The 12,051-nt window shown below is 40.9% G+C and overlaps 1 protein-coding gene across 8 annotated transcripts in view; it reads left to right on the top strand.

The window, feature by feature from the left end:
- The window catches only part of ARID1B (AT-rich interaction domain 1B), a 325,904-nt gene that overhangs the window by 299,843 nt on the left and 14,010 nt on the right, over window positions 1-12,051 (top strand). For all 8 annotated transcript variants that reach the window (XM_040553589.1, XM_040553591.1, XM_040553588.1 and 5 more), the window contains 3 exons: window positions 1,496-1,700; window positions 9,892-10,030; window positions 11,298-11,470. In XM_040553589.1, the coding sequence (XP_040409523.1) occupies window positions 1,496-1,700; window positions 9,892-10,030; window positions 11,298-11,470 (517 nt within the window). The remainder of the gene's footprint in view (window positions 1-1,495; window positions 1,701-9,891; window positions 10,031-11,297; window positions 11,471-12,051) is intronic.

The raw sequence follows: 12,051 nt of genomic DNA, 5'->3' as shown, positions 1-12,051 counted from the left end.
AGTACATGTTCTCTGAATACGTGCAGCTGATGGGGTCCCAACATGAACAGACCAGCTGCTGGCAGTCTTCTTTTAAATGCCAGTACAGTGGGCATTTAGGCATGAATGTTCCTGTTTGCATTATACGTGTTCATTACGTACCACTTAGCTGTAAGTCAGTGGGCACAAAGGGCTGTGTAACTGGATTTCAAGCCTCAGCAGGGGCAGTTTATGAAAATCTCTTCTCCTTTAACTCCTGAGTTCTTGCAGGATCTACCAGAGAAATAAAAACACTTCACACAGCCATGCCAATCTGCCTACTATTAATGCCATCCCCAAAATATCTTCACTGACTGGCAGCAATTATGATGTTATTAAACTCAGAGAGAAATGTAAGAAATAGTTCTTTTGCTGGCACAAAGGCACAAGAACAGTGTGGCTAATGATAACCTTTGTAGCTAGAAAAGTTACACTGCAATCATAAAATCTCAGGCCTCAGGGCAAGTACAAGGCCTCAGGGCAAGTACCGTGGCATGCAAGAATCAGGATTCTTCCCCAGCATCAGCCCAGATGCTCAGATGTTCATAGCCCATTTATTTCAGTGCTGTCTCCCCTCCTTGGATCATACCTAGCCATTGCACAACTGCCTGAATGAACTTTGGGGCATCAGGTGTTACAGCAAAATACTCTCTGCTACGACTGGTACAGCTGAGTGAGCCAGTGGCGTCATCCGGGATGACAAATGAACTGAGCTGTTATTGCAGATCAGCTGTGTTTGAAGAACTCAGGAACAGATTCTTCGGATATTCTCAGCCGTGCACTGTAAACAAGACTCACAGTGGAGCTGTGCAGTCAGCAATGTAATACAGGGTATTGCTGGGCTAGCCCTGCATGTTTGAAGTCTGCCTTAATTAGTCAAGGGGCCTTACTTCACTCTGCCTCTCGTCTAGCAAAAGGATCATTGATCTGTCCCTGCAAGATGCCCTTAAGTCAAAGGACTCAAACCAGGAATTATAGGCTAAACTGTCTGACAGCTGGTGGCTAGTTTGGAGAAAAAAAAATATTTTTCATATCAGTGCTCAAACACTTAAATTGCACAATAGCACTGTTATTGCTTTTTAAATTAGTTTTTAGAAGCTGCTTTTTAATTAGAATGGGGTGGGTGTGGGTGGGTGTCAGAGTAAGAGTGAGTGTGCATTTGCTTGGAGATAAATTGCTAACTGAAGAGCACAGGCCCTGGAAGAGTGCAAGGCATTTAAAAGATGCACCATGCAGAAGACTCTCAACAAGCAAAGCTTTTTATGTAGCTATCAGCAGGTTCCTTAATGGTTTTATAACTGTAAATGCTGTCTATGCATTACTTCATGTGGGAGTAATGAGCATTAGTTAGAAGAGGAAAATAAATAAAAAAAAAAGTAAACCAAGGCATTAAGTACTTTTTTTTCTTCTTTTGTCTCCTGACTTTTAAACAAGCCAGTCTGCTGCAAACCAATGATTCTGCCATTTCTTGTGCTAGGTTAATAAAAACAAGAAGTGGCGTGAGCTGGCAACAACATTGAACGTTGGCACTTCGAGCAGTGCAGCCAGCTCCCTGAAAAAACAATACATTCAGTACCTGTTTGCCTTCGAGTGCAAGATCGAGCGAGGGGAGGAGCCCCCTCCAGAAGTCTTCAGCACTGGAGATACCAAGAAACAACCTAAGATTCAGCCGCCATCTCCTGGTAAGTAGAAAAAACTGCAGCCTCTTACACAACCATTTTTAAATGCGCAAGATATTCACTAGGTTGCAGTTTTTATATTTAGAAGCATGTCTTGCTAATATTAGACAAACTGTGAGGATAAATATGTTGTTGGCATCTTGTTTTCCAACTTGAACCAGCTCCTGAGTTGAGTCAGATTTAACTCTGAAGAGCCATCCACGGTTATGTATCTAGTCTTTGCTCAAGATGCGTGTACCAACATACGCCTGAAATTCAAAGAGTTACGTTGTTCCAGTAAAAATGATAGCATTCTGCAAGGCCGTGCTGGTGCTGTAAGACATGAGGCAGCCAGCACCAGGAGGAGTTTCCATTTATCTAAAGATGAGGTCCCCTTGCCTGCACCTTCACTGCTGTGACTCCGAAGCTGCATTTTCAGCATGGCTGTTGCTCGGTAGAACTTCAGTTGGAGGCAGGATGGCAGATGCTGGGCTAATGAGTGGATCTCAGATGGTTGCTCTGATGTGGCTCGTGTTGAATGTGTGACAGATGGAGGGAGCTGAGAGTATGGTGTATCCCCACGGCCAGACATTGTAGTCTGGAGGCACGCTCTCTATTCTGTTGTTGTTAATCCTGTATGTCAGATAAGTTGTTAGCATCACCATTTTTATCTTCTCTGAAAAATCAGAACATGAATTGATTAATTTGGGCCGATCTTTTTGCGTGTACAGTGTAGTTTCTTTCTAAATTAATTTAACTTGAGACTTGCAAGATTTGATAGTCATGATTGATATTCAACACAGGAAAATTCTTTAGTAGTGACATTTTAAGTATATAGGAAAAGGTGTAGTAAGTATTAGTCTGTTAAGTTGACTTCTGAAAAATTTTCCTTTGATTTGCTGGTTATTAGACTTATCTGAGCAACAAAATAATTTTGCTAATACCTAGCTTCACATTTACTGTTAGGTAGACTGCCTTCTGTTATTGCCAAGAGAAGATAATTCTGGAATGTTTATAGCAGTTCCCTATGTTAGAAGGCAGTATTGGAAAAGTATTTAATAACTTAATTTCTGTTATTTCAGTTCACTGGCTGAAAATGGGAGGTGGAGAGTGGGGGACCCAGCAAGCTCTCGAGGTATTTTGCTGGCTGTATCGCCCCAGTTTGATAATTCCTATTGTGGATACCAGAAAATTTGCAAAAACCTTTATCATCATATAATACAGTTCTGGCCTTTACAAGATCATTTCATATGATAGTGCTTTGTCACTACAGAAGAAGATAAAAGCAATAAGGCTTAAATCTTTTTCAGCGTGACGTATTTGGTGTAAGGATCTGGGGGAGCATTAGTTAAACACTCCTAGATACATCTCTTCATGTAATACTTTAAATAGTTCTACTTCCTCGTTAATACCTACAGTTATCAGGTACCCCAATGTTGATTATTTAATATAGAAGATAACTAGATGACTTCGCAAGGCAATTTTAGAATGTGGAGAAAAACACATAATACAAGAAGTGAAGCCTATAGTCCAAATGTTTATCAGTCTGAAATGAGCATAGCATGCCCAGAGTGTGCCCCACTGCAAAAATTAAAAGATGTTGCGTTTGCCTCTCATTCCCAAGAAGGCTGGTAAGGGGAGTGAAACTGTTTAGACTTGCTAAGGAGCATCAAGAGGAAATTAATCTCTTTCTAAAACTAAGAAGCACTACTAAAAACGAAAGGGTATTGTGCTGTGCTGTCTCCTCCCTTGCCGTCCCCCTCCAACACTGCGCTCAGCAGTTTGTTCGGGGACAATTCCCGTGAATCGGCTGAACTTTGAGATGAAGAATCCTGATTTAAATACGTAGACCAGAAACAAAGGAACAGAAATACCGCACGTACCATTTTTACAGCGTCCTTTTGTATCATGATGCCACAGATTAAAATGATAAAGTCCGAGTTTAAATTTATCATAACATTCAAGGAAGCCTCCTATGAGGAGAACTGAAACTATTTTTCTAAAATAAAAACACAGCAGGACATAGAGACTAGAAGAGGGGGAAGCAAGCAAAGATCTCAAGGTTTGTTTTGTTGGCTAGAAAAGAACTTGTGTCACTGAATGGACTGCACTTCTGTACGCAGAAAGGCTTTCCCAGTGTGTATCAGCTTTAGTACATGAAATCCCGCTGAGGTATAGATGCTGCAGAGAGTACAAGCCTGTTCTTTTTAATAGTCAGCTTTTTTTCTCGCTCCCTTTTCTTTGGTTTATACCCACATTAACATTTTAACTGCACAAAAGAAGTAGAGTTGTGGATGTACTTTAGATAATCTGTTACTCTTTGGCATTCAGAGGGAACAGGAGCCCGGTACAACATGGAACAGTAGCCTGGTAAGGTCCTCCTTTTAACCATTAGCCTCTGTTGTGCAGTTAGCTCAGTGTAGGCAGAGCCACTTTAAAGCAGAAACCATTTGCAAAGAACTAGTTGGCAGCATTAGTGCTTTGGGTAATTTGATAAAAAAGCAGGGGGACTTGTCTCAGAGAGGGGGTGTTGTATTTTGTCTGTGAGAGACAGTGCAAAAAGCATAGCAAGCAGAGCCCAGCAGAAGAAGAACCTGCTCAGGAAAAGGATGTGATGTGCGAGTCAAATCCAGGGGACTGCGATACAGTAGTGTGGGTTCATTTCCTTGTAGCACTGTATTTGGGATTTCCCATCACTTTTGTTTTTTACATCACTAACTGTAATAAGATAAATGATATGTAAAGGAGTGAATAGTTTAGTGCTGTGTACAGTGCAATTCAGAATAGTGTCAGCAATTATATAAAGTTGAAAAAGGGAATCAGAGTAGCCAGTTTGCACTGTAGAAAAGGTATTAATGATAGGATTAGCTGCCTACTTTAATAAACATTCTGGCTTCATAGTACTGTTGGATCCTCTTCTGTTCTTTCAGAAAACTGCCAGGCAGAGGTGGGGGCCCGAAGGTGTTGGAGTGTGTCTTGCACTGCTCTGAGGCTGTGCAAGCTGGAGATGTGCTTGTGGTAGGCTGAGACCTTGATATCACACCTTGGGTCTGTCTGGGTCAGGTTGTACCACCAGCAGAGAAGGCCAGCAGCAGATGCCTAATGCCAGGCTAGCTATTAGAGGACCCCTGCTGGCCCTGTGTCCTGATTGTTGGGTCTGTGCCAAGGTCCATGCCAACTGTTGAGTGTTATTTTGCTGTGTAGGCATTCCTTTATGGAGAGAAAGGCACCGTAGGTCTTCGTAAGCATCCTTCTAGGGCTCCAGTACTTTCCAGAAGTGGGTACAAAGACAAAATGTTCTTCCCATCATGTGCATTCGATAGTTTTGACCCAAACACGCACAGATCACGTGGCAAGTCCTAAACTGAAAATAATTCCCAGTAACCATTCCGCTAGGCACTAATGGGTGGAAGAGAAGAAGAAGCCGGCCAAACACCGGCATGGAGGCGATGCTTCCCGTCGCTGTGCCGTGGCACTGTGAATTCATAGCCACAGCGTGCGGTTAGGCGTGCGTGGCTCTCAGGCACGCGGTGTGAGGGGGTTACCCCACATGGAGCGAGTGGGGTGGGCACCATGGCACCGTCAGCTTGCTCCCGAGGAGCAGGGCTGCCTCTCGGCCGGCCTGGAAAGCAGCTCCGGAGGGAGAGAGGCAGGGAGCGCCCGCAGCGAGCTCCCCGTGTTTCCCTGGCAGCAGAGAAGCAGGACCTGGGGAGGGGGACGGTGGCAGGTGGCTGACCGACCTGCTGTTATTAGCAGGCAGGTGATGTCACGGAGCGTGCCACCAGGCCAGCCAGGGAATCCCCACGGAAGATGGATGGGCGAGGGGTCGGAGGACATGGGGGCAGGCAGAGGTGCCCCCACGCCTGTGCCCGCGCCCGCCAGGGGGGCCCTGCCGCAGCCAGCGGCCCCCAGCCCGGCCAAACTGGGGCACGGGGTTCATGCTGTGTGAATTATCTTCCCAGCGTGGCGGCTGGCTGCTCGCTCTGAAGTACGCGAATGTGCTTAACCTTCAGTAACCTTTCCATTGTTTACTTTAGAGTATACATTTGTAGCTTCTGGCAAAAGGTAGGGATATCCTAGAGAGCACGTCAGGCCTCCTATTAATGGCGTTTCAAGAGGTTGAATTCTTTTTTTTTTCCTCCTTTTTTTTTTCTTTTTTCCTGGAGGGAAAAAATTGCTGGCAAGAGAAATCTTTTTTATATATTTATTTTTTTAACTGCATATTTCTGGTAAATAAAGGGTCTTTCCTGAAAGCAGCCCATGCTGCCATTCAGGCTTTGCAAGGAAAAAGCCATGGCAGTACTGCAATTCCATGCTGCTGGGAATAACACGGGCCGTTGAGTGAACTGTGGGAAGGGTTTGTAGGACTTCACTTCTCACTAACAGAAATGCTCCTTTTATTTCTTTTTGGATGGATTTTAAATTCCTAAAAGCATACTCTTACAGATCTGCTATGACACTTAAGAGAGAAGCATTACTTAGACACAGACGTGAGATGAAGAATTCATTAGCTATGTATACACAGTTTTTTTTTCCTGGACATCCACAAGTCAGCTGCAGTCATGTACACAGAGATTACCTATTCTAAAAGAACATTAGTGTTTGTCTTTCTTATTCATTCTTTGTTTAGTACTGAAGCTTATAAAGCACTTTAAAATATAGGGCTTCTGTTTCAGGATGTCCACGATCAAAACGAAACAGCTAGCATAATAAAATACCTGCAAGAATAGATGTAAAGAATTCAGAGAATAGATTAACAAATGTAAAATTTAAGGTGAAACATGAAAAAAGGAATCTGGCAATTTCTTACAAAGAAGAAGGTTGTTTCCATATCCTTGAGAACTAGAAAACATTGCTAATAGCATTGTGTGTGGAATGTATGAGTATGTGTGAGGGAACATAAGTAATCTGCATTTAGTGTGTGCACATGCTATATCCAAAAACTGGTCAAAGTATATTGTTTTGTTGCAAAGTCTAGTGCTCAAATGTTAAGAAATGCCAAAAGTGAGATATAATCATTGTAACCTTAATTATGTTTCCTTGTGCATCTACAGTTCAATACACTCTTAATCATGCGGTCACATAGATATTTTTTCTGTGAAATGTCTGTGTCATTCAGTGCACAAAATAAACAAATGTTCAACAAATGAGAAGCTATTCAGTATTTTGTGTTACCCTCACCTTTCAGTACTTGTGCCACAGTTTTCAGACAGCCTCAGAGAATTATAACTTTACTCCATGTTTTTTTTCTCTTGGTCTTCATTATAACTGTATTTGAGGGCTTTAAAAGCATCGATCAACCTTTGCAGTACCCATCTGAGAGGAAAAGGAGTATGATTCCTGTTCTACAGATGAAGAGATGGGCCACCAAAAAAGTTTCGTCATGAGTATCAGCTCATTCTGGGTGCCAGTTTTCTAAGTTTTGCCATGTATTGCCCTTTATATGATCTCACCTGTTGCCCTATTGTGTTCTGCATGGCCACAAATCAGCATCTCTAAAGAGACGCTCTGAGGAAAGGACCACACATCTAAGAACCTCTTGTGAAAAAAATAATTTCACTCATATGCCCAGTATTGCACGTGAATTTTTTACAGGAGCAAGAAAAAAAAATAGCTTGAGGGGAAGATCCATCTGGATAACTTCCTTGTGATTGTCTGAAGCATGGTAAAGGTACTTAAGTAACTGAAAATCACATCCTACAAGAAAGAGTTCCGTTACTTAAAGAATGTAGGTCATACCCACTCTTGGGCTCTTCTTGTTAGCTGATGACCTGATCCAGAGGTTGAAGCAGTTGCAGGCCCTAGTCTGTAGAAGTGTGCCTTACCCAGCAGGGACCTAGAGCAAAACACATTAACAAAGCAATACCAGAAACTTGGCACTTCTTGTAATAGTATTTGCCTTCCATTTTTCAGATATTTATAAACAGTCGTTTAGAAGGGGTTCAGGGTCAGGGCAAATAACTATAACTACCACCCAGCAGATAGAAATTTAACTTGCAGGTTCTCTGTTGGACATCTTCTTTCTGTTTTTAAATCTTTCCTTGTAGAAGAGGTTTCTAAAAACCACGTTACTCCTAATAAAGATACTATGTATTCAAGCAGCCCATAAATAGTGAAAGAATATTTTGCTTGTTTTATTTGGGTTTACTTTAGATACAAATTAAGGTTTTGCTCAGGTAGAATAGGGAAGAACTTAACTGCTGCATAAGAGCCAATCGTAAGAGAAATGTGCAGGGTGAAGCAATATCATATTTTACAGCAAGTATATGGATAAACCAAGATGTTTGCTTACACAGTTCTAATATGACAAGATGGTGTGTGACAACTCAGAAATGCCTTCAAGCTTTTTAGAAGTAATCTAGAACTGTGTTTAAAGCACAATAGGCCTTGAAATACAAAAGGGCGGGAGAATGATCCTGTCTTACTCAGGGGTCATATATACGAAGGGTTCATTTTACGTGAACATGATGATTTTCTTTATTATTTCATGGATTTGTTTCGTTATAGCACTAAAGCCTTCAGTCAACTGTAGCCTGAATTGTTGCAAATGTTGTTGTTACTGTACTAATGCAATCAGAGAGCTTTTCTTGAACTTTTTTTTGAACGTCATTTCTATGTGAGCATAATCCAAACATGCCTTAGAAAGTTGAGGACAGGAACAACATGGTCTACAAAATGTGCATTTTACATATGCACTTGCTACTGAGACTGATTTCCAGATAGTGGAACATGTGTTACAGATATAAATGAAACACATAAAAAGGGTGTTCTTCAGTTAAAAACAAGCTCTGCCTGTCAAGATGATGAGTGTTCTAGGAGTCTGAGTCAATTATAAACTACTCTCTCTTTCACATGCAGAAGAAAAGCCCATACTGCTTCTTCCAATTTTTCCTCTAACAGTAATTTATAAAGTTTTGTTAATTGGCTGTTGAACGTAGATAGTCAGGTACTATAAAATGCTTACATGACAGTTCATAAGAAAAAAAAAAAAGAAAAAAAAAAAGACCTTTCAAGCCAAAGCCATGTCTTTCTAAGTCTATTAGGTTTGTGATTTTTTCTGTTTGAAGATTGCATCCATAGACTTGACCCTACAACTTCTCGGGACGAATTCCTGCTACGAGCACCAAACAAGCAGACAAGGCCAGTCTGATCCAAGGTTTAGACACTGTTAATGATACCCTTCTACTGCCTTCTATATCAGAAAAATACTACATCAAATGTTGGGGGGTAATCCTCTCAGCATTCATATAAAAAGAGTAATTTCAAGTGTGTACTTTAAAAGACTGGTCTGAACATGTTTTATCATTAGCTTATGTGATATATTCATTTAATGCTCTTGTTACTGTTGGAATAGAACATTCTATGCTTTTCTCCACTCGTTGTCATATCAGGGATATAGCTATTTACCATGGTTGAGGAGGACAGTAGTGCAGGTACGCTACTACTCTCTGAGACCTCAATGTAAAAGTTTTCGCAGACGAAATAGGTGGCTTTGCAGAACTGACCTGGTCTTGTTACACATGCTCTACAGTGATCCTAGCTACATTTTGTTAAGTTGTACTTTACTATTTATACAATTTTAGTAGGAATGTGTGCCATAGCTCCTGTTCATATTCTACTTCCAGTGGTTGCTTTCTTCTTATCCCAGATTGTCTTCTGCATTTCTTGAATACAATCTTTTGCCACGCTGTCTCAAAACTCACATAGAGTTGCAGTGTGCCACTAACCATTTGCCATGTTTCACCTCAGAAATGTCTGCCTTCTAGTAGTAAATGAAATTATGTTCTTCTATTAATACAGCAGTTTAAATTTGTAGGAAAAGCTTCTGGCTGAAATTTGCCGTATAAATGTCTGTGTTGTGGTAGTGATTATATAAAGAAGCTGTGCCGAAGAACAACCTTTCATTTACTCCGTTGTAAACTATAGACAATTAACTCTGTATCTCTGACCTCTGTTTTAAATGATCCTTCATCTAGATGATTTCTATTCATGTTGCTTCAGGCATCAGATTTAATTCATGGTTCTAGGAAAGATGATGGCTATTATTGCACAGCATATCCTGATCTCAGAGGATCTGTGGAAGTTATAAAGTATTGAGATGCATGGTATAAGCAGGCTCATGGGGGAAAGAACTAGCTTCTCTCACTGATGATTATTATTTCCACAGTAATTTGGCTTCTACCTTTTAATATTTCCTTTTTCTTTCATCTCCCAGCTAATTCTGGTTCCTTGCAAGGTCCACAGACTCCACAGTCTACTGGTAGTAATTCCATGACAGAAGTGCCAGGCGATTTGAAGCCCCCAACACCAGCATCAACACCTCATGGACAGATGACACCTATGCAGGGTGGCAGGTATGAGAAGGGCTTTGCTTCATTTTCTCTTACGCTGTAGTTATACAAAAGTTTAAGCCAGTCTTTCCTTTTCCCAACTGCTCAGGCACTCGTTTGATTCTGTGCTGAACCAGTCCAGCCTTAGAAGTGGCAGAAAATCATCTCTCTTTGGAGGGGAAATTGGGAAAGAGAGGAAGGAGTAGGAGCTGCTTTAGCTTTCTAAGCACCAGAGAAGGATCAAACAAGCACCATTGCAAAGGAGAGAATGTGAATATGTCAAGAGTGGGAAGGAATGTGGAACCCAGCAGCACTGGCTTAGAACCACAGCCTTGCTTCTTGGGTATACAGGTCTGGACCTGTATAGCCAATCAAAAAAGTATTACATTAACAGTGAGGTAGCAGAGGATTCAGCTGGATGGACCGAGATTTATTTCAGTTCTCTGTCCTACAAGTCACACAGGCCAGCTTGATCTGAAGTCTTCTCTCCATTCAAAAAGAATTGTTAGCCCATGGACGTCCAGCAAAAAAAAAGTTCTTGATGACTTCAGCAGGAACATACCTGAGCTTTGAACTATTTACAAGATCATTCAGAACTTAACATACTTAGATTCTTTTTTCTTCATCTCCAATAGCTCAGAACAGATAACCAGAACTTTCTTAGTCGTCTGTAATTCAGACTGAGTTTTCTTCCATTGTGAAAAATATTTTCTTTTGCATTAAGAATAAATTTGGTAGTTAATAGTGAAAATTCATTTTCCAAGCCAAATTTGTAAGGGCTTTAGAATAAAGCTAGCTGCAGCCATAAAAGTTAGTGCCTCTCCATAACAGGAAATGGTATTTGGGAGGTAAATCAAATGTAGCTGTTTAGTCTTTAGTAGGAGAGCAAGGGAATAGTAAATTGGTAACCTTGCAATCATTACCTTTCAATTGGTAAATTTGAAACTGATCAACAGTCATTCTGTTTTGACACAGCATGTAATTAACCTGTGCTTGTGAGGACAACAGCTTAATGAAAATTCAGAAAAGTTTAGACTTCTACATGACTAATAGGAATATGCACAGTTGAATTAGATGAAAAACACTGATCTTTAATGTAAGTAGCCAGATAAGCATGGGGGAAAAAATGGGTAGATTTTTTAATGATGGTGAAAGTTGTTTTCATCTTCCTCAGGTGTATCCTGCACTGTTGAAGATAGCGTCATGGACTAGGCATATTATAGTCCAGTCTGTTTTCACAGTTCTTACAAATATATGATGATGTTAATGCCTCCTTCTTCTCCTCTGCTAGAAACAGTGCAGTTAGTGTGCACGATCCCTTTTCTGATGTAAGTGATTCAGCATTCCCGAAGCGAAACTCCATGACGCCAAATGCACCATACCAGCAGGGAATAAACATGCCAGATATGATGGGAAGGATGCCATATGAGCCGAATAAAGATCCTTTCGGTGGAATGAGAAAAGGTATTTTCTTTGTGGGAGTTTAAGTGTTCTTACATCGGTTTAATCAGGATATTCTAGTCATCAGAATGAGCTGCACACTTTGCTGATTCTAACACTGGTAAAATGGGATGCTTATAGCAAAAAGAGAGATGCAGTGCAATTCTGTTTCATTCTGCTCTGATCATATTTTCCCCTCTCAGAGTCATATTGTGTATTTTAGAGGAACTTAAACTGTTTCCTAAAACTGTTTCCAGGAACACATTTCAGGAATGACGGCATAAATTCCTAGGGTAAGATTTTATGCAATGCAGTATGCTTCTTGAAGGTGGTTAGCTACTCTGCAAATCGGATCCTGGACTTCAGTGTTAGAATATGAAACTCTGAAGCAGCAGGCCTGGGTGTAGTAGGGCTGAACTGGGAGTTCACTGTGTGGAACGGAGCAAGTCTCCTTATGTTGTCTGTCTGTTTACATATTTTTCAGAATAGGAAAGCTAATTTTTTTCTCACTTAGACAACCCTTGAAAAAAGGTGGTAAACATGCTCAAAGGTTGTTCATTTTTAGAAAGCCAAAACTAAAATTAATGTCAAATCTGACTCTTATC

The sequence above is a fragment of the Cygnus olor genome, chromosome 3 (assembly GCF_009769625.2).
Source record: "Cygnus olor isolate bCygOlo1 chromosome 3, bCygOlo1.pri.v2, whole genome shotgun sequence".
Classification (NCBI taxonomy): Eukaryota; Metazoa; Chordata; class Aves; order Anseriformes; family Anatidae; genus Cygnus; species Cygnus olor.
The sequence above is the reverse complement of the archived record's forward strand: the minus strand, read 5'-3'. Positions and strand labels throughout refer to the sequence as shown.